Raw genomic sequence first — 21,849 nt, 5'->3', positions numbered from 1 at the left:
CTCATCTTACCTTTCTGGGCGCAATTTTAGTGTATCTGCCAATCAAATGAGGTCTGAATCGACAGATCTGTTGTGTGGAGTCCCTCAAGGTTCTGTTCTGGGTCCTTTATTGTTTTTGCTGTACTTGATTCCCCTCGGTAAAATCATTCAGAGATTTCCAGATGTTTCTTATCACATTTTTGCTGATGACATCCAGCTCTACTGCTCTTTTGATCCAACTGAGCCCCAGAGGCTGAACAGCTTAGTCAATTGTTTGCTAGAAATCAAACAATGGCTGAGTGAAAACACTCTACAGCTAAATGTGGACAAAACTGATACACTGGTGATTGCTCCTGATGATAAGGTTCCAGGGTTGAGTCAGTACTTGGGTAGGTCAGTCTGTCAAACTGAGCCTGAGAAACCTGGGTGTTGTATTTGATAAAGACATGTCTCTTGCTCGACACTGCAGAAAACTGACCAGAAACTGTTTCCTTCAACTGAGAAAAATCTCTAAATTTAGGAAAATGTTGTCGGAACATGATCTGGAGCTTGAAATCCATGCGTTTGTTTCTTCTCGTCTGGACTATTGTCACAGTTTGTTTTCATGTCTTAACAAGAAGGAGCTGTCTCGCCTGCAGTTGATTCAGAACTCTGCAGCGAGAATTCTGAGCCGCTCAAGTAGAAGAACTCGCATTTCTCCGATCCTTAAAACTCTTCACTGGCTTCCAGTTTCTTTCAGGATCAACTTTAAAATTCTGGTTCTTACTTTCAGATCTATTCATGGTCAGGCTCCTCCTTACATCACTGATCTGATCCAGCCTTACACCCCAGCTCGGGCTCTGAGGTCTGTGGATCAGAATCTACTTATGGTTCCACGCACATGGCTCAGGACCAGAGGAGAGAAATCTTTTCAGGCTGTTGCTCCTAAGCTTTGGAACGATCTTCCTCTCTCTTTGCGCTTGATGGAGTCTACTGACTCCTTTAAGAAACATCTTAAGACGTTTTTATTTGTTCAGGCTTTTCCTTGATTTTCTGGAACTCCTGTGTTGTTCTCAGTATTATCTTGATCTTTAAAGTATGTACTTTTTGAGTATTGTTTTGATTGTTTAAGCGCTTTGTGACCCTGGTCTCGAAAAGCCCTATATAAATAAATATTACTTACTTACATAAATATTACTTACAATTGTATTGTGGTAACAGGGTACAATAATATTGTGTAACAGGGTTCAATTGTATTATGGTAACAGGGTACAATAATATTGTGTAACAGGGTACAATAGTATTATGGTTATAGGGTACAATGGTATTGTGGTAGTGAAGTATATTAGTATTGTAGTAACAGGGTACCATTGTATTTTGTAACAGGGTACAATAGTATTATGGTCATAGGATACAATGGTATTGTGGTAGTGAGGTTCAATAGTATTGTGGTCACAAAGTACCATTATATTGTGTAACAGGGCACAATAGTATTATGGTTATGGGGTACAATGGTATTGAGGTACTGAGGAACATTAGCATTGTAGTAACAGGGTTCCATTATATTGTCTAACAGGGTATAATAGCATTGTTCAAATTTCCATCTTAATGTCAAAATCTGAAATTGTATGACAGTCGAATAAAATTGTAATTTCGGGTCATAAGTATATTTTAATCAGAAAAAAAAAAAGAAAAATTCATGAGCACATGTTTTCGGTGCAATGGGCAAATTATAGCAGCAAACCATCTACACGGGGCTTATTTGGATTGTGGGACACAACCGGAGCTCCCAGGAGAAGCTGATTCACGGAACACAGGCTGAGACGGTTCAGTTATTTTTAAGAAGGTGATTAGTTGAAGCTATCTTTCTTTTGAGGGATATTATTGTGATAGTAATGACATGATTTGCATGGTACCTTGCAAAAGATCTCCAGCTGGTTTTACATATAACAAGAAAATGCAAATATTTTAATTTAAATTCAGCTCCACAAAACTGGCCCGGAGTGAAAGAGCAAAGCAGATCACTGAGATATTGAAAACAGTTTGAGAAAATTAAAAGAATGGAAATGCACAGCAATCTCGTCACCAAAAAATGTATAAACGTTTATAGACCAATAGTTTAAGTCGTGGATTCTTCCATCAAAAAAATTATATTTTATTGTTGTTGTCATTTCTGTATTGTTCTTACATTAACAAGCTCCGAACTACTTTAACTACGTTTATTCTTTACGTGTTGGTAGAATTTGAATAGTAATAATACTTTAAAACATTATAAAACATTCATATACATTAAGACATACAGTTTATTATTCAGTATTTATTTAAGAAATAACAATAATGCATAAAATGAATAATGAAAATATATAAATAATAATAAAAAACAACAATAAAACAGCAAAATAACTAAAATACACACTAAAAACAATAAAAACTTTACTAACACAAAAACCTCTTTTTTTTAAATAGAAAATAGTAACCACAGTAGGCAGAAAGCGGCGGGAAATATTTTTTTCCTTCTAATGTTAAAATAATAATATCAGAATGGTGAACGAAGAAACCCAGGCGCAGAGGTAAATTGCAGAGACTTGATTTTATTCCGTGGGGGAAGGCAAAGGCGTAGTCCAACAGTCCAGAGTTCGGCAACAAAAAGGCAATATCAAGGGTAAGGCAAACTCGGCGTCAAGGGGCAGAAACAGGTCAAAAAACAAACAAGGCAGGAATGAGTCTTGGTTGGGAAAAGGGTAAGAGACAGGGTACGAATACTTAGCGGGAGGATACGGGTACTAGACAATGATGACGACAAGACAAGGACCTAACAGAGAGTGGGGGCTTAAGAAGACAGGGGAGCAATCAGCAGCAGCTGGGGGCGGGACTAACGAGACACGGCTGGGAACAATTACTACTTAGACAGGGGGGAAGTAAGATTAGCACAGACACAGAAGGGAGCGGATTTCACAATAAAACCGGAAACACAAGGAGGAACATGTAGACTCATGACAAATATCAATTATTTAAATTGTTAAAGAATACTTAAGGCTTAAAGAACTTTTTAGGCCAAAACGTTTCTTACAGATTTTAATTGCAGTTGTTAATTAAGTAAATTAAGTTGAAATTTAAATTGAACATCAAATTATGAAATATATATATATATATATTTTTTACAAGCATGTTCCTGATCTAGAATCATGAAAATTAAGATCAAAATAATGGTGTCAACAGTAAAATAAACTATTTTACTAATCTCTATAATCTCAAACTTACTTTTCCATTTTTTCTTTAAATCCAAGAAAACAAATGTGACATTAACGTAACATATATATGTTCATATCAGATGCGTGTTTGCATGTGAAAAGATAAATAACTTCAACAAACCCGGTGTAAAGAACCAGTTGAATGTGTGTAACAAAGCTTTATTTGTACAGAGCCTTTCACGGATGCCATGACCGGGTCTTGCTGGCGTTAACTTGGATTCGTAGAGCGATGGTTGGAAGCTAACAGAGTGAGCGGGCCATCTTCACTTTCTCCGGCTCAGGACTGAGACTCAGGTTGGCAGCTGGATGTCCAGGCTGACACCTGAAAGGAGGAATGGCAGTTTAAAACTGACCTTGACTGTCAACCTGAAATTCCCACCGGAGATCACAACAACCTTTTCTGGCCCAGCATTGTGATGTGAACCTCCGACACGGAGGCAGTCATCGTTGACCGTCCCGTGGGATGAAGGTGTGGTCACGAAAAAAGGAGGTCAGGTGATAACAAAATGTCAGCCACAGAGCAGGATGTTCCCAGGAAATGTTTCCAGTTCAGTCTTGCCGCAATAACCTGAACCTCCCTGACCTCTTGTGGTCCAAACTAATGTAGATGCTAAAGAAACAGGCTGAAGAAGCCAGAGAGCATCTGGCTCTGGCACCGAAGAGAATAAAGAGAAGAAGGAAGTATAATATAATATAATATAATATAATATAATATAGTGTATTGTAATATCATATCATATCATATCATATCATATCATATACAGAATAATATGATATAAGATGATACGATATGATACGATACGATACGACACGACACGACACGATACGGTATAATATATGATATTCTACAATACAATACAATACTATACAATGCAATATTCCCACATGGCTACTTAAAGAACTGTTCCCTTTACTTAGCACTTTCATACTTGACATTATTAACTTGTCAATAACATCAGGCTATGTGCCTCAGATTTTTAAAGTTGCAGTAATTAAACCTCTGCTTAAAAAACCCACTCTAGATCCAGAGGTCCTCACTAACTATAGGCCTATCTCTAATCTAGTCTTCATTTCAAAACTTCTGGAGAAAGTGGTAACAAGTCAGCTCTGTGATTATCTCCAGGACAATGATCAATTTGAGGTGTTTCAGTCTGGTTTTAGGGAACACCACAGCACAGAGACCGCCCTGGTAAAAGTAAGTAACGACCTACTGATGGCCTCTGATCAGGGCCATGTTTCAGTTCTTGTTCTTCTAGATCTCAGTGCTGCATTTGACACTGTCGACCACCAAATCCTTCTACAGAGGCAAGAAAACCATTTAGGCATTCGTGGAACTGCTCTTAACTGGTTTAAATCTTACCTGTCGGATAGAACGCACTATGTACATGTCAACCACCTCTCATCGACACACACTAAGGTCAGCTATGGTGTCCCACAAGGTTCTGTTCTTGGTCCAATACTATTCACAATCTATATGCTCCCACTAGGGGACTTGATTAGAAGACACTATACATTTTCACTGTTATGCTGATGACACCCAACTTTACTTGTCCATGAAGCCAGGCTGGACTATTGCAACTCTCTTCTCTCAGGATGTTCTAAAAAATCTCTCAGAACTCTTCAGCTCATTCAGAACTCTGCAGCTCGTGTCCTGACTAAGACTAAGAGGCGCGAACACATTTCCCCTGTACTGTCTTCCCTACATTGGCTTCCTGTAGAATTTAGAATACAATTTAAAATCCTTCTCCTAACCTATAAAGCCTTACATGGTCTAGCACCAACATACATTAAAGATTTAATCCAAACTTACCAACCCTCAAGGACCTTACGATCCTTAAACTCTGATCTATTAGTTATACCACAAATCTCTAAATGTAGATTCGGAGCCAGGGCCTTCAGTTTTCAAGCCCCTCTGCTGTGGAACAAACTACCGGCTTCAGTCCGTAGGGCAGACACCCTCTCTATGTTCAAAAACAATCTTAAAACCTTACTTTTCGATAAAGCCTATAACTAACTTAACTGTTTATCTTAGCTGCTATAGGCTGAGAATGCTGGAGGAGTTTTAGACACCGAGCTCTGTATATCCTTCTTTTCTCGCCGGGGCCGTTCTGGCTTGGCCGATTCGGGTGTGAGGGGCCCGGCGGGTGGGACCTGTGGGGCCTTTGGCCTGGTGGTGGTGACCGCTGGTGCCGCGATGGCCCCGTGTGCCGGCGTGGGGGTGGGTCTTTGGTGGTGTGCGGGGGTTGGTGCTGGCGGGGGTGGTTGGGGAGGTGGACGGGGGGTTGCGTTGGGGGCGGTGCTGGGGCTGGGGGGTTGCTGGTCCGGCTGACGGGGTTGGTGGGTGAACCGTTAGGGGTGGGGCTGGGGCTGGCCGGGTGTTCTGGATGGCCATCCGGCCCCGATGGCTTCACCTGGTCTGTGGTGGGGGGCCTTTCGGGGGCTTCCAGGGTGGGGGGGGCCACACTGGGCGGGGACATGTTAGGGGGACGGCGGAGGCATTGGGCGGACCCATGTTACCGTAGAGACCATGTACCGCCCATGCAAGTGATGCTGTCCCCCTGGGTGCTGCATGGTGGGTGGGGGCGGAGGCTGGGGGTCAGTACGTGTGATGGGCGGGGCCTTTGCACCTTAGAGACCGTTGACCGCCCATGAAATACTGCTGGCCCCCCAACTTCCCTCATGACATGGGGGAGGTGGGCTGTGGCTGCCGGGGACGGTCTACAGTTTGAAGATTGGGGGCCGTTCCCGGACGGCTGCAGCCCCATTACCCCCGCCCTGCCCGCACAACCGTGGCCCCCCTGTGACCCGGGGGACTCTCACCGGAGGACCTGAGCCGGTGCCTGGCCATTGTTCCCCTGGGCTCATGCGGTGGCGCTCGACCCGGCTACTGGCCGTGTTCGCAGGGTATTGGGGGGGGCTCCGCTGCCGCTGCTGTGGTGGATCCCTATCTCCTTGGCTTGTCTTCTCGCGGTCCCCTGCTATGGACTTGGTGGCGGCCTGACGGTCTGGGGGTCTTCCGTGGCCCGGCCTGGCCCCGGAGCTCTATCCCCTGACTGTTTTTTCTGGCTGTCCCTTGGAGGGCCGGCCCTTGGCCCCTCTGCCTCTGTGCCTGCGCCTGGTGCCTCCCTCTCTTTGCTTCCTCGGTCGTTCCCGCCTGTGCGTGCCCTCTCGCGCCGCCGGGACCCCCCCGGTGGTGGTCCGCTTTCTCGCTGGTGTTTGGGGTCGGGCTTGGCTCTGGTGGTTATCTCACCTGCCGGGTCCTGGTCTCCCGCGGGTTCCTGCCGTGGCTTGGGCCCCCGTGTCTGGGTCCTGCTGTGCTAGGTAAGTGCCCTCTGGCCTGGCTGGTGGTGTGGTGCCCCTGGGTCTCTACTTGCACTATCTTCATACACACAACCACACTCACCCACACAACCTCACACACACACACAACCACACACACACACACACACACACAAAACCACACACACACACACAAAACCACACTCACATACACACACACAAAACCACACACACAGACACAAAACCACACTCTAACATTTCAACCTCCCCCCCCCTCTCCCGTCTATATATCTTCACCCGTCACCGGAGTCTGTATACCTGTGTATTGTATACATTTGTCCCAAACCCACACCTTTTTATTTCTCTCCCGGAGCCCCAGGGATCCACCTCCAGAGCTGCTGCTGATCCAGGATCTTCACCACGTCATCAGATCCCGAGTTCTCTCCAGCACCTCCATGGACTCTCCTACACTCTCCTCTTTTCGCTCACTATATATATCCTATATCCCACATCCTATATCCTTATTTCAACTGTATAGTGTCCTGAGATAACTTTGTTATGATAAGACACTTTAAATAAAATTGAATTGAATTGAATTGAATTGAATATGAGACATTTGTTACGTTACACTATGGTTTAATATAGTATGATATTCTATGATGCGATATGCTATGATACGATACGATACAATATGCTACATTATAATATAATATAATACAGTATAATATGATATAATACGATACGATACAATACTACACAATACGACATGATACGATACGATACAGTATAATATTATATGATATGATACGATACGATACGATACAGTATAATATTATATGATGCGATACGATACTACACAATACCATACAGTAAAATATTATTCGATACGATACGATGCAATATGATACGATATGATACGATTCCATACGGTATATTATAATTTGATAATATATTATACGATATGATACGACACAATATGAAACAATACGATGCGGTATAATTCTAGGGGGTCCTACAGAAGCTAGATCATGTATTACACAAGTTAAAGCCTTTTAAAAGTTGCTGGACCTTCTACGTCATTTTTCAGAATCTGTCACATTACACGACTATAGTATTATACTCCAATGTTTGCAAATAATGAAATAACAAAATACATAAAGCCAATTTCGAATTAAATCAAATATTAAAATCTTAATAATTTATTTTAAACACAACTTTTCATGGTTATAAGCAGCTTCCCCACTCTTTTTTATCTATAATATTGTTTTTGGATTATTTTTGTGTATTGTATCTAAAAGTTTTGTCCTTTTGTCTTTGTTGTTTTTCTTTGATCTTTATCTTTAGACTTAGATTGTGTAATTGTGTTCTTTCTCTTTATTTCTCTTGTTCTTATTTTATTTTGATTTTTTTTATATATAAAAAAATGCTGTATGTATTGGCTACTGGAAAAAAAAACAATTTATAAAGTTATACCTTACCTTACCTTAGTTAAAAACATGAAAATGCCCAAGCACGGCCACCGTCCCCTGGCGTCACGTTACCATGGTGACGGCAACACTCACCTGTTACGTCTCAGTAAGAGATCGGAGTTTTTTTGTGATCCCTGTTTTTCTCAGTGGCAACAATGTTCCGCCATAACTACCAGGTAAAGTGTTTTTTATTACTTTAGTTTTCAGCGTGAAGTCACGAGACAGCAGCTAGCTAACTAGCATTAGCTTGTTCACCTCCAGGGCGCAGGTGGGATCGAACTGTTCAGCGCCAAAGGAAGCGACCCTGTTGGAAAATGGAAACTAACCGGGAATTTCATCCGTAAAGTGAGTTGTTTATGCGCATTAAAAAACGTATTGATACAAACTACGACCATGAATATAATTTGTATTACGTGATGACAGTTAGCTCAAACATTAGCAGCTAAACTCAGGTGAAAGTTTATTTAAAAAGATGTATTTTTAGTGAGGAACAGAAAAGTTGTTTCACTAATAAATGGCTTCATGTGTTTTGAATGATCAAACAAACAGTACTTCTGTCAAAAATATTCCCTGTGTAGAACAAACAGCAAATCCTAAAGGAGCACTTTATTTACTGGCAACTGTTGTAAACAGACATCAAACCAAAAACTTAGACGTGAATAAGAAGCTTTTCAAACGAGATACATATCATAAAAACAAGTGCTGTAGACAATGATACAATAAGTGTGATCGTGCTTTGAAAAATAAACAAGGTTATTGTTTGATATTCATTTTAAATGATCAAAACTGTCAGCCTCAATACAAATCTGAAGATAAAGTAGTAAGTAAATATTTTCATTCATTTATTTTTTCTGATTTGATCTGATCTTTATTTTTGTATTATTGATATGCGGTTTCAATATGAGTTCATTTGGTTTGATGTCACATACATAATGATGATCGTGGTTGTCATGACTCTTGTTACGATCAGATGTTTTCATCTCGCTCACAAAACAAACATGAGACAAACTTTCATGTCAGGTGAACTTTTTTTCTCTCACAACAATAAAATGATTCGAAATCAATCTAATCTTGTCATTTGATATCAGTTTACACTGTTAATTTTCTACTGTAATCATATAAAAATTATATAGATTGAAAAGGATAAGTTAGAAGATTGATCTTATTATTTCAGGCCCTTATTCAAACTTTTTTTTTTGCCAAATATTTAGCACTTAAGTATTGACATTGTTGTTACCGATTTCATTTCTTTAGTTCTTTATGTTTATCTTGTTGTCCGTGTATTTACTTGTGGTGTGATTATTATTGCCTTTAAAAAAAATAAAATATTTATTTATATGTGATATATGTCATGGTTGATGGTAATGTTTCTATTATAATTAAAGTTAATCATTCATGAATTTGTAATAAAATTAATTCATGGTAAAAAAAAAAATAATTAAAACAATTGCATATCTTGTTGAAAATTAATATAAGTAGATGGACTGAAAGATGCGAAATGTGACTTCTTCTACCAGAGCTGGTTTAGAATTTTACTGATTTTTTGTATTTCCTGCAGGCGAGTCGGCTCCTTCTTGTTTAGACAGGAACTGTAAGAATGTTTTGCAGTTAGAAACGGCAAAAGTGTCAATGTCCCCAGGTTTGTAGTTATGGGTTGAAATAACTAGACCTGTATTTTGTACAGATACGCCTCTATGGTTCTGTGCAGTATCCTTAAAGTCCCTGAATAAATAGTCCTGATATTTAATAAGGCAACTGGACTGGCCTTCCTCTGGTGTTAAAGAGAGGGTTTGTTTGCTTCCATCTGTGACCTGTTCTTATGCTGTCTCTGTGCAGGAGTATAATAAGGAACTCAGGGGGCTTGTTTACTGTCTCGAAGGTGGCTGCCAGACAGTAAAGATGCAAATGCCAGCCAATGAAAAGATGTCTCGTAAGTTGTGGTCAGTTGTGTTTTTGTTTGGGTCGAAGATAACGACCGTACATGTACTTTTTCCTCTTCTCTAGTTGGATTAGTCCAAAGATTCCTCGTCATCCAAGTGAACGTTCCAAAAGAAAAAGATTTTTCTGTTGAACTCTTGTAAGTACTTGAGCGTGTTACTCACATTATCAATGTTGTTTTTATTCAAGATGTTTTATATATTTGGTTTCTTAGAATTACAGATAAATCTCAACTGAAGAGAAGACTTTACCTTTCAACGGTGCACAAAGAGTTGTCAACGACCATGTGGCATGCAAGGATACCTTTTACTGGTCTGAGTCGCAACATGGTAAAACATTGATCATTTAAAATGAACCAAAGCATCTTTCTATTCTTGTATTAATAACGAACATGCGACAGTCGCATGATCACATGTCAAGGAGGAGGACTCACACTATTTTTCTTACAATTAGTAAGTTAGTAATTAATTGTAAAGATCTTTCTCAGACCAGGGTCACAAAGTGCTTCAACAATCAAAAATAATAAACAGTTGAAATAAATACTTTAAAAGGTCTGGACGACATAGAGACAAACACAGCAGCCCCAAGAAAGTTAAGAAATATGTTTCTCGAAGAGGCAGAGGGAGAGGAAGATCGTTCCAAAGCTTAGAAGCTACAGTAGAACCATCAGTAGATTCTGATCCACAGACCTCAGAGCCCTAGCTGGGGTGTAAGGCTGAATCAGATCAGTGATGTAAGGAGGAGCCTGACCATCAGTAGTTCTGAAAGTAAGAACCAGAATTTTTAAATTGATCCTGAAAGAAACTGGCAGTCAATGCAGAGTTTTAAGGATCTAGGAAATGAGAGTCCTCCTACTAGAATGGCTCAGTGGAGTTTTGTATAAACTGCAGGCGAGACAGACAAAATAAATAGTTACAATAGTCCAAACGAGAAGATACAAACTATACTAAATATAATAAATAATATTACAGAGTTTGCATTGACTAACACTAAATTAATAGTAAAATCAAACTGTTATAATTTCCATCCCCCACAAAGAAATGGAGACACGGAAACCTTCCTTGCGTATGGTTTCATCCAGGCTTAATCCTTATTCATTCATTCGTTCATTTCCTTTTGCTTATTCCCTTAATTGGGTCACTGGAGCCTGTCGCGAGGCAGAGGAAGTCATTGAATATACCTTTGTTTCCTCCACATGTACGATAATGGATTCTACATACATGAATAAATGTTAGCCGTGCAGTCCTAGCCCTGTATCCAATCCCTCAAAACAAAACTTTGTGTTGCAGAAGTTACACAAAAGAGTAATTTATCGAATCTGTCCACATTAGATGCACAACTACCGAGTCAATTTTCTCTCATTCTGCCAGTGGTCCACACTCTTTATCGACCTGGTTTCCTTCGCTGGAAAACTGTTCAAAGATACTGGGTTTTCTACACTGGATGGAATCTGCTTGTCTGCGACGTGTAAAGTGAGAAGAATCTTCACCATGAACCCTGACATCGTGGAGACGACTGAATATGGTATTGCAATGATGACGTGGTCAGATAATCATCCAGATTTATTATTCTTTCCCCCATTTACTGTGATGAATGTTTAAAATGTTGTTTTTCTTGCTGTAATACTTTAAATTTTCATGAGATGGCCCAGCCTTTTTAGATAATGAAATGAAATGGAAAATATCTGTAATAAGTCCTTGAAATAAGAAATCCTTTTATCCAAAGAGGAAATGTTTTGGCAGATATTGGCCTCCAGCAAATGCAATATTTATGTATCCCCCGAAATAATAAACAATATTAATGAAGTAATAAGTGAAAGGAGGTCGGACTCAAATGAGTTCCTTTCTAATTCTTGTCTTGTTTTCCTTTGGCTTAACTGTTCAGTAGAAGGCTTTAAAAGGTTTAAAAGTACGTCATAACTTCTACCTTGGATATTTGACTGCAGACGCATTTTTTCGTGAAGCGGCTCTCATGGACGCGGTCCCTCGCGGCTGTCGGATTCCAACTGATGTTGATCACCAGCCTCAGGTTTGGAGCATGGAGACTGTCGGAGCAACAAGACCCAAAACTGAAGCAGGTATTTTTCAAATACACTCTGAATATTCAAAACAAAAAGTATATTTGTATGTATAAAAGTTGTGTGGATTGGCAAGAATCTGGGGATACGATACGTTTCACGATACAAGGGCAGTGTTACGATGTCTTGCGATATATATAGTTATAGTAACAAGGATATATGTGTAGTATTGTCAAGTACTTGACTCTGGTGTTGCAGAATTTACAGACCACATGACTCTTGACAAAGTTGTAACTGCTCTCATTTGTTTCTAAACCAAAATATGTCCAAACATCAGATTTAAGAGCTGCTGTAGTCGACTGTATCCTCTCGTCCTCAGTAATTGCCTGGATCTCGCGGGATTTCAAAGTTCCTGAAACTGCGTAGGATGAAATGACTGGTGCCATCTCACGCAATGAATATTTACATTTTAGTTTTAAATAAAACAATTGAACGGTTTTATTTTACACTCACTTTATTGGAAAGAACTATGGTGAAAAATAAAATATGAATTTGAAAGCCAAAAAAACATATATTAATAAATCCATACAGGGCTGTTGAACATTGGTACAGTTTAAGGGGTGTAAAAAAATATCGATACAAGCAAATGATAGCAATATTTTGGATCGTTTAATTCTACTGTTTTGTATTGTTTTTCTTATCATTGCTATTTTATGGTTTATATTATATATACGTGTGTATAACTATAAATATACTTTTTTTTAATTTACAATAGACATGCAAGTATTCGCAGCTTTTGTTCATTTTTGTGTTGCAACCTTAGATTCGACTAACCAGTTAAAAGAACAATGAAATCATGTGAGATCCCTGTGACGACTTAGGACGATACAATCGACTCCAGCAGCTTTTAAAGCGGATGTTTGGACTTATTTTTCAAAACAAAAAAGAAAGCAGTTACGACTTTGTCAAGAGTCATGTGGTCTGTAAATTCTGCAACACCAGAGTCAAGTACTCGACAATACTGCATATATATATCTTTGTTCATACAGTATTGCATTATTAGTATGTCTTACCAAAACACACTCTTATATAGTTTCATGATGAAGTAGAAAAAAAAGGGCTGTTGATTTTTCAAAGGCTGATACGGGGTCATGTCTTTCAGATGACTTTTTATTCTTGATAACAGACAACATGAATATCCCCTGGAGACATTCAAATAGGAAGCTTTCTGATGGGTGGAATATCAGGATTTCCACTCGCACTAGGAATGAGATTTCAGTATCTCATGTCCCAGGAGAACTGGTGTATTCTTATTACTTCAAAAGGCATTTACCACGTTCTTTAATATTCCACACTTGCTTTAGTTGACACACCATCAGATAAGTTGCAAAACATTTAGAAGCATAATCGTGGGGGGGGCCTTTAACATTTGTAACTTTTTCAATCTGTCTTCATAATGACTGTGTTGGTCCAATTATTTTCCCGTCGTACTTTCATATAAGGCAATGAAACACAGGCTTTCATGAGATGGGGCAAGACGTCCTTTCATCTGACAGAGAGTAAGGCGAAGAAAGAAGCTAGTCAAGGTTGTATTGGCATCTCGTACTCCGTGCGGTTGACTATACTTTTTAATGACTTCTCGATATGACCTAGATATGAGGAGATCATAGGGCGACGATGAAGATGCATGTTTCCTTGTCCATCAAGTCAGCCTCCACCACCTCAACCTTCTTGATCATCTTGATCAGCCTCCCTAGTAGTCTCTTCGTGAAGCTCATGGGTTCCTCTTCCTGTTTCTTTTCTCTCCCGGTCTAAACCACACGTGTTTTTGTGCCACAGTCTCTGAACAGTATGTCACTCATCTGACAAGTTGTGAAATGAGCTGCAACAGACCTTCTAAGAACATTTGTGACGTAGCTTTAACTTTTTTATTCTTAACTTAAATCATTTTATCCACATATGTATGCGTATCCTGTATATGTATGTTAGGGAGGCACGTATTTATGTCGTTGAGAAATGAATTTTACCGTAATTGAGCTGCGTCGCAGCTAGTAGCTAACGTTTTAAATGGCAAACTACTGACAAAGTTTCTTACATGTAGAGTAATTATTGTATAAAATGTTATTAATTTAACTGAAATACCTGCGTTCTACAGTTGAATTTGTAAATAAATAAATTTACAAATAACTTCAAGAGTGTGAAAAATATCTCACCACAAACGCAGAATCAGCGAGAGTCCTCGGCCAATATAGACTTTAAATGTAATTTGACAATGCGACCAATGTAAATGTGACAGAAACGAGTGTCTTTTCTAACCAAGAGTTCCAGTCTCAAGTTACATTGGAGAAACTCTAGCCTTTTATCTAACTTAAACACGTTTTATATGCATCTATAATCAATACAAAATACATTTAATTAATGTTTTTGTAACTGTTTGGACTGATACAGGGCCACTGCAAAAAAACTTATATTATCCTTAAAAGTAAAGTCCACCATGTTTGCACTCTCTTCTTCACCTTACTTAATCTCTGTTCATTGCTTTGACTGATCGATCTCAATTAAACCATCTCCTCTTATTCACAAACATGTCAGTCTTGCATCAACAGTCTTCCATTCCTCTTCTCTTCATCTCAAATCTTGTAACTCTCAAGCTTCTCCTTTATACTCTTAATAAAAAAGGACGTCAAAACAGTACATTATTCACAGAATCGGACAATTTAAATTTATGTAAATTGTCTATTTTGGTACAAAATAAAATTGTACAAACAATGACTGCTTCGTACAGCAATTATACGTAATGATGACATTATTCCTGAGGTGTTCATTTCTTCATAATTGCACCTGAGTCATACTGAGAGACGCTCTATTATCTCCTCTTATTAAAAGACACGCTTCAGTAATCCATTTCTATGCCTCTGTGGCCTTTTTGTTTTTTTTAACAAACACCTGTTTGTTTGTTTGTTCTGTCAGCTGTCTCAGTCACGTTGAATTTATCATCATGGAGTTTAGTAACAGTTTGGTAACAATTAAGTGGCTAATTTTAATTTAAATGATCATAATTAAAGCCGACGTCTAATTGGACCGTGACAATGTTGTTATAGGAGAAGATCCTGTGCCTTGTCAGATGCTATCAAAAGTGAAGACATCCTTGTTTTTTACGCTATAAAGGAATTAAATCAAAATATTTCTGCATTCGTTTCTTCTAACAGTCGGAAACAAACGGGGATCCAGGGAAGGGAGTTAATAAGAATCTGACAGGTTGGCCTCTGACCCGGGAGCTACTAGTGTTTTATTAAAATAAAATCTGTCATACAACTTTTACATTTATAATCTAACTTGGTTACTTTAAGTTACTTTCAAAGTTACTAAGAAAAGTAACTTTTTTTTAAGGGAGCAATGAACACAAATGTGTCAAGTTTAAGGAGCAGGGGAGGTTTGGATGCTGTGATTTATCAATTCAGACAAAAACAATACAATACATGAAATAAACAAAACAAAAAAAAAAATCAGGGTTGCACAGATAATACATATTGTGGCCAATACAGATACAAAAATACAGATTTCTCATAGAAACTTAAACACACAAAAGTCACCTTTTTATTTTACTTGTGACGACCCAAACCAATTAAACTATAACAATTAACAACAATGTAAAATCAACTAAATATCTTGAAAAATAAAAGACAAAAGTGAACTAATCAAACTAATGTAAACTTTACACGTTAATGTGATTTCAGTGTGTGTGCAATTTTTCATTGAGGCGATCCAGTATTTGTAATGTTTCAGGTATAGTTTATGTTCTTGAACACGCCATAACAATCCCATTGTCATTGAATCCTTCAAAGATGTCAAAGAGAAAATAAAGTCTAACTCATCAATCATTCAGTGTTGATTTGTTTTAAAAGAGTAATAAGATAAAAATTATATATATAGTATTATAGTTATATATATATATATATATATATATATATATGTATATTACAGGTTTTTGAAAAGTAATTAGTTACACCCCTCATTACTGCTAAAACTAATTTTGTTACTCTACTGCGTTACTTAATGATACGTTATTACTAACGCTGGGATAAAGCATAACACGTATGTATAATCTTCTTGATTAAACGGAAATACCTGTTAAGTACACCACAAATAAAGATTTCTAACTTAATATAAATAATAACAATATAATAAGTCATTAGGTGGTTTTGATGGTGTAATAAAACCAATATGGATGCTCAAAAAACCAGGCTTGGACCCAACTGACCTCAGTAATTTCAGGCCTATTTCTAAGCTCCCTTTCTTGTCCAAGAACTTGGAGAAGGTGTTGTCTGAGCAGCTGTCTTTGTTTTTAGAAGTTTCAGTCTGGCTTCCGTAAACATCACTCTACGGAGACAGCTTTATTGAAAGTGTCCAGTGACATCATGATGTCGGCTGATTCGGGTAAATCCACTGATCTGGTTCTTTTGGATCTGTCCTCAGCCTTTGACACAGTTGATCACCAGATCCTGCTAAGTAGACTGAGGGATGAAGTGGGACTGTCTGGGTCTGTGTTAGAATGGTTCTCATCTTACCTTTCTGGGCGCAGTTTTAGTGTATCTGCCAATCAAATGAGGTCTGAATCGGCAGATCTGTTGTGTGGAGTCCCTCAAGGCTCTGTTCTGGGTCCTTTATTGTTTTTGCTGTACTTGATCCCCCTCGGTAAAATCATTAAGAGATTTCCTGATGTTTCTTATCACATTTTTGCTGATGACATCCAGCTCTACTGCTCTTTTGATCCAACTGAGCCTCAGAAGCTGAACAGCTTAGTCAATTGTTTGCTAGAAATCAAACGATGGCTGAGTGAAAACACTTTGCAGCTAAATGTGGACAAAACTGAAACTCTGGTGATTGCTCCTGATGACAAGGTTCTAGGGTTGAGTCAGTACTTGGGTGACTTAGGTCAGTCTGTCAAACTGAGCCTGAGAAACCTGGGTGTTGTATTTGATAAAGACGTGTATTTTGTTCAACACTGCAGAAAACTGACCAGAAACTGTTTCCTTCAACTGAGAAAAATCTCTAAACTTGTTTAAGAGGAAGGAAAATGTTGTCGGAACATGATCTGGAGCTTGTAATCCATGCGTTTGTTTCTTCTCGTCTGGACTATTATAACAGTTTGTTTTCATGTCTTAACAAGAAAGAGCTGTGTCGCCTACAGTTGATTCAGAACTCTGCAGCGAGAATTCTGAGCCGCTCCACTACAAGAACTCACATTTCTCTGGTCCTTAAAACAGTTTCTTTCAGGATCAACTTTAAAATTCTGGTTCTTACTTTCAGAGCTATTCATGGTCAGGCTCCTCCTTACATCACTGATCTGATCCAGCCTTACACCCCAGCTCGGGCTCTGAGGTCTGTAGATCAGAATCTACTCATGGTTCCACTCACACGGTTCAGGACCAGAGGAGAGAAATCCTTCCAGGCTTTGGAACCATCTTCCTCTCTCTTTGCGCTTGATGGAGTCTACGGACTCCTTTAAGAAACATCTTAACAAGTTTTTATTTGTTCAGGCTTTTCCTTGATTTTCTGGAACTCCTGTTGCGTTTTCAGTTTTATCTTGACCTTTAAAGTATATACTTTATGGAATATTGTTTTGATTGTTTAATCGCTTTGTGACCCTGGTCTGGAAAAGCGCTATACAAATAAAAATTACTTACTTAATTACTTACTTAATAACCATAATTTTAATGTGTTTCAAGGTCTTATTCTAGGTTTATTCTAGCTACACGTTAGTTTTCTATAAATCACTTATATACCATTCGTTTTTCTACTCACTTTTAAGTTGTTGTTTTTTTATTATAACATTTACAGGGTAATTTCATTCAAAAAAGAAATCTTATTTATCCACCATAACACTGTATTATTAAAGATAAACAGAGCAACTCGGGTTGTTTCAGATGTGTGTATCAAACTGGTTGTAGCCTTTTGGGGTAACTTCGTTGACTGAGTAGCTCACGGCATGAAAAAAGGTTAGTGACCCCTGTACTAATATGTATACGTGATGTGTTTTCGTGAACATTTTCAAAGCAACACAAAGCTTTCACTGGAGAGAAGCCGTGGCCAATATAGCAATGATCGATAGCCGTCAATAAGAAATTTGTTTCTTCGCAGCTGCTGAGAAGTCGATCTCTGCTAGATCTTCCAGTCATCACAAAACCAAGCCTCAGGGTCTTTTGCTCAAAACCCCAGGCTGCAGAGAAACCAGTACATCTTCTCCGAATGGAAGAAAAATCCGTGTACACTCAGAGGGCAGCAACGAAAATTCACACTGGGCCCAGCAAACAGTAATAAAGTTGATCTAATATTAGCCATTGACTTATTCGAAGATTTTTCTAACACCACATGCTGTTGTGTTTTTGCCTCAAAAGGGCCATGTTTTGAGTTACCAGACAGAACGAACGAACACGGCTGAAAGTGTCTCTCCGAGGATCAAGTTGTCGAAAGAAAGCCTTTTGCATCTTGAGGGTAAGTTTGGAGCATAAATAATCATCCGTATACATCTGTTTTCTGTTGCTTATCCTTCATCTCCTGCTGATATTTTGTACAGACAGCAGTCACAACTCGTGATTTTACATCTGGTACGTTTGTTTTTTCTTTTTTATTTATACGGATTAAATTACTTATAGAGAATCTCACAACATTTCCCTTTTGTCTAAAAAAAAAAAAAAAAAAAAAGTCACTCTTTCCTAGATATTTAATAATATAAGAAGTAGTTACTTTAAATAACAGACAAATAAATAATTCAGGTTAAAAAGTTGAAATAAAAATAAAATGAGTAAAATGAAATAAAATACCAACATTAATATTACTGTCTATTTAGCTGCCTATGATTAATTTTCTCTTCATTCAAATTATTATTTTTAAAATTTATTATCATTATTTAATCTTACAACATGTATTCATCTCATATTTATATTATATTAAGACTATTTTTTTCTCCCAGATGTATATACTGTACGTGGACTCTTAAGTAAGACTGCATAATTGCCCACCCCTTTTTCAGTCCTGTAGGTAACACTGTACAATTGCTTGAATAGTACAAGAAATGTTGATTATTTTTGCTTTCCAGAGTTTAGTAATGCACACTCCTTGGAGTACATTCAACAATAAAACAAGTAGCCAAATCATTCATTCATAAAATATGATATATTTAGCTGTGTCTGATCAAGATTGAATTTTCGCTAATTTTTCCTTTTTTAATGTGTGTTTTTGCCTTTTATTGTAGTAATTTTAAAATAATATACGATATAGATGGATAGATGGATAGATAGATAATTAAAAAGTTATGAAGTAAAATATCCACAATAATATTTAATCTATAGTTGCCTATAAGGATAAGTGAATGAGATGTTTTATCTAACTAATGACAAGTCCTGAAACGGTTTATTCCAGATTCAAAAGTGTCGAAACATCGTCCATCACAGTCGGTTCTTAATGAGCCTGCATCAGCATCAACGCTGGAATGGATGATAATAAGGTTTTTATGAACCACATCCTGCTTTACGTCACATGTATCTGCCTGTCCCTTTAGGCAGGGACAAATAAGATGGATATAAAAAGCCCACCCCCAAAGATTGGTCGATACGGTCTCATATTCAACCACATGCTACACACCGTCTGCCTCTGACACCTTTCTATCGATCTGGCTGTTGCTCCCCACATGGTCAATTAGCCTCGCCAACCTTCATGCAGTGGGTGGTCCACGGCTTTTCCTTCTTTCGGCCACTTTTTATAGCCACTAGCTTGTAAGTCGTTATGGGGAAAAGTGCCAAAATATACTAGAAAACGGAGGTGAGCGTAAAATATTGTTGGAATTATTTGTAGGTACATCCAGAAGTATTCAAACACGTCCCCGAAAAAACAAAAAGGAGGATTCAAAACTTCCTGATGTCAAGGAGAAAATTGAGCCTGAAGTCGATTCATCAGGTAAGTTTTTTCCAGATTCAGACATGTGTAAAAAGATGTTTTTCTCATTTCCTTTCCGTTGTAGATCCTCTCCTAAGTGGCTCTCGCGGTGCAGAAAATAAAGGAGAAATGTGTTCTCCGACAACAAATGGAAAAGTGAGCAGAGTTCTGACCCCTTCAGAAAAGATGGAGCCTGCAACAGTAGGTGAGCAGAAACCTCCACTGTGACTGCGTTGAGAGCAAACCGCACGCCACAGTCGGAACGGCGTGTTCATTTATAGTAAAGAAGGGGTGAGGCGAAAACAGAAAAAAATGTATTCCGTGCAATACCCTTGTCGACTGACCTTGTTTCCGCGACCAATGTTTTCCGATGTTACCACCTCATCTCCATCAAATCGGAAAGACACACTCTTAATGTTTGAATTCAATCCAGGTAGCGGCTGCTGAAATTTTAATGCTCCCCGATTCTGCATACAACACTGCTTTTCTTCACCTTTCTGAATTTTGCATGAACTGGGTCAAGGCCATTTACAAGCTGTTTTGGAAGGAGCTACAGCAACTCATTGTCTTCACAGGCGACAGGCTCGGAAATCCACTCGGTAGTCGTTCAAAGGCGAGCTTTTGTTCTCGCTCCGCCTGTATTTAGGGTACGGACAGTTAGTTAATTGTAACGTGACGCATTAAAATAGGAGTCAGAGTGACACCTCTTAGCTCTAAGTGAGCCTCACAAAGCCAATCATTAGAGCCAGTAATTATACGTTCAAGGGTCTCTAATGTGCCCTCTTTAATATTAAAAGGTGACTTCATAATTTGATCTTGGTCCGTCCTGGAGTTCAAGGATTTTGTTTTCACTGCATACATGCATATCAATGAGTGGCTCACAATTCTTATTATGCAGATCGCTTGATTTACATTTACTACATTTATAAAATGTGTTAAAAGAGATGAATAGACATTGAGTCACATTCTTTTAAAGCTGTGTTGATGGAAGTAAAAAAGAAAATGTATTTCCTTTATATCAAATGTTTAATATAGGATCACCTTTTTGGAAAAAAATGATTTAGAATAAATCTTGAATCAATAAATAAAAAAAATAGTATAATATATATAAAAATATATTTGTAGGTGTGTTTAGTCAGTAAGTCCTCCGCAGCTAAAATGACAAAGAAATCTTGTGAGACGACTGTCCTCCTACTTATTGTATCATGAAAAAAACATTGCTATCATTTGCTAATATCACTATTTTTTTTACACCCCTTAAACTGTATCAATGTTCAACAGCACTGTACGGATTTATTTATGTCTTTGGCTTTCAAATTCATATTTTATTTTTCACTTTATATGTCAATAAAGTGAGCGTAAAATAAAACCATCAACTAAAATGCCAATATTCACTGTGTGAGATGTCACCAGTCATCTCATCCTACGCAGTTTCAGAAACTTTGGAATCCCGCGAGATCCTTACAGACTGAGGACGAGAGGATACAGTAGACTCCAGCAGCTTTTAAAGCTGATGTTTGGACATATTTTGGTTTCAAAACAAATGAAAGCAGTTACGACTTTGTCAAGAGTCATATGGTCTGTAAATTCTGCAACACCAGAGTCTAAAGTATCTCAATATATTGAGATAGATGTACAATGGATCGATAGATACTTTATTGATTCCCCCCCCCCCCCCCCCCAAAGGAGGAATTCAAATATATTGTTCATAATATCGTTCCATATATCATATTCACGGTATTGTAAAGTTGCCCATGTATCGTATCGCCAGATTTTTGTCAAAACACAGCCTAATAAATTATATGTTTATACTGCATTAAATGCATATCAAATCAAGAGGATTTCCATCATTTCAAGCCATTTTTTGGCAAATGTAGGGCCCATAATCTGCCTGAAATTGCTCTCCCCCTTAATATGATTTGGGTGTCTTTAGTTAAAAAATATTTTTAAATATAAAGTGTATATATATACGGTGTCAATCTAAATCACTCTTGGTTTCAGG

The 21,849-nt window shown here is 38.3% G+C and overlaps 1 protein-coding gene across 3 annotated transcripts in view; it reads left to right on the top strand.

Moving 5' to 3' along the window:
- Window positions 1–8,046: 8,046 nt before the first annotated feature.
- Window positions 8,047–21,849, top strand: part of cfap20dc (CFAP20 domain containing) — a 39,957-nt gene continuing 26,154 nt past the window's right edge. For all 3 annotated transcript variants that reach the window (XM_087800345.1, XM_087800344.1, XM_087800343.1), the window contains exons 1-11: window positions 8,047–8,133; window positions 8,219–8,302; window positions 9,794–9,887; window positions 9,962–10,034; window positions 10,110–10,224; window positions 11,266–11,419; window positions 11,841–11,972; window positions 18,054–18,226; window positions 18,311–18,407; window positions 19,767–19,868; window positions 19,933–20,052. In XM_087800345.1, the coding sequence (XP_087656471.1) occupies window positions 8,113–8,133; window positions 8,219–8,302; window positions 9,794–9,887; window positions 9,962–10,034; window positions 10,110–10,224; window positions 11,266–11,419; window positions 11,841–11,972; window positions 18,054–18,226; window positions 18,311–18,407; window positions 19,767–19,868; window positions 19,933–20,052 (1,165 nt within the window). In that variant the 5' untranslated portion in view covers window positions 8,047–8,112. The remainder of the gene's footprint in view (window positions 8,134–8,218; window positions 8,303–9,793; window positions 9,888–9,961; window positions 10,035–10,109; window positions 10,225–11,265; window positions 11,420–11,840; window positions 11,973–18,053; window positions 18,227–18,310; window positions 18,408–19,766; window positions 19,869–19,932; window positions 20,053–21,849) is intronic.

Source organism: Callionymus lyra, chromosome 10, assembly GCF_982586985.1.
Source record: "Callionymus lyra chromosome 10, fCalLyr1.hap1.1, whole genome shotgun sequence".
Lineage (NCBI taxonomy): Eukaryota > Metazoa > Chordata > Actinopteri > Syngnathiformes > Callionymidae > Callionymus > Callionymus lyra.
The sequence above is the reverse complement of the archived record's forward strand: the minus strand, read 5'-3'. Positions and strand labels throughout refer to the sequence as shown.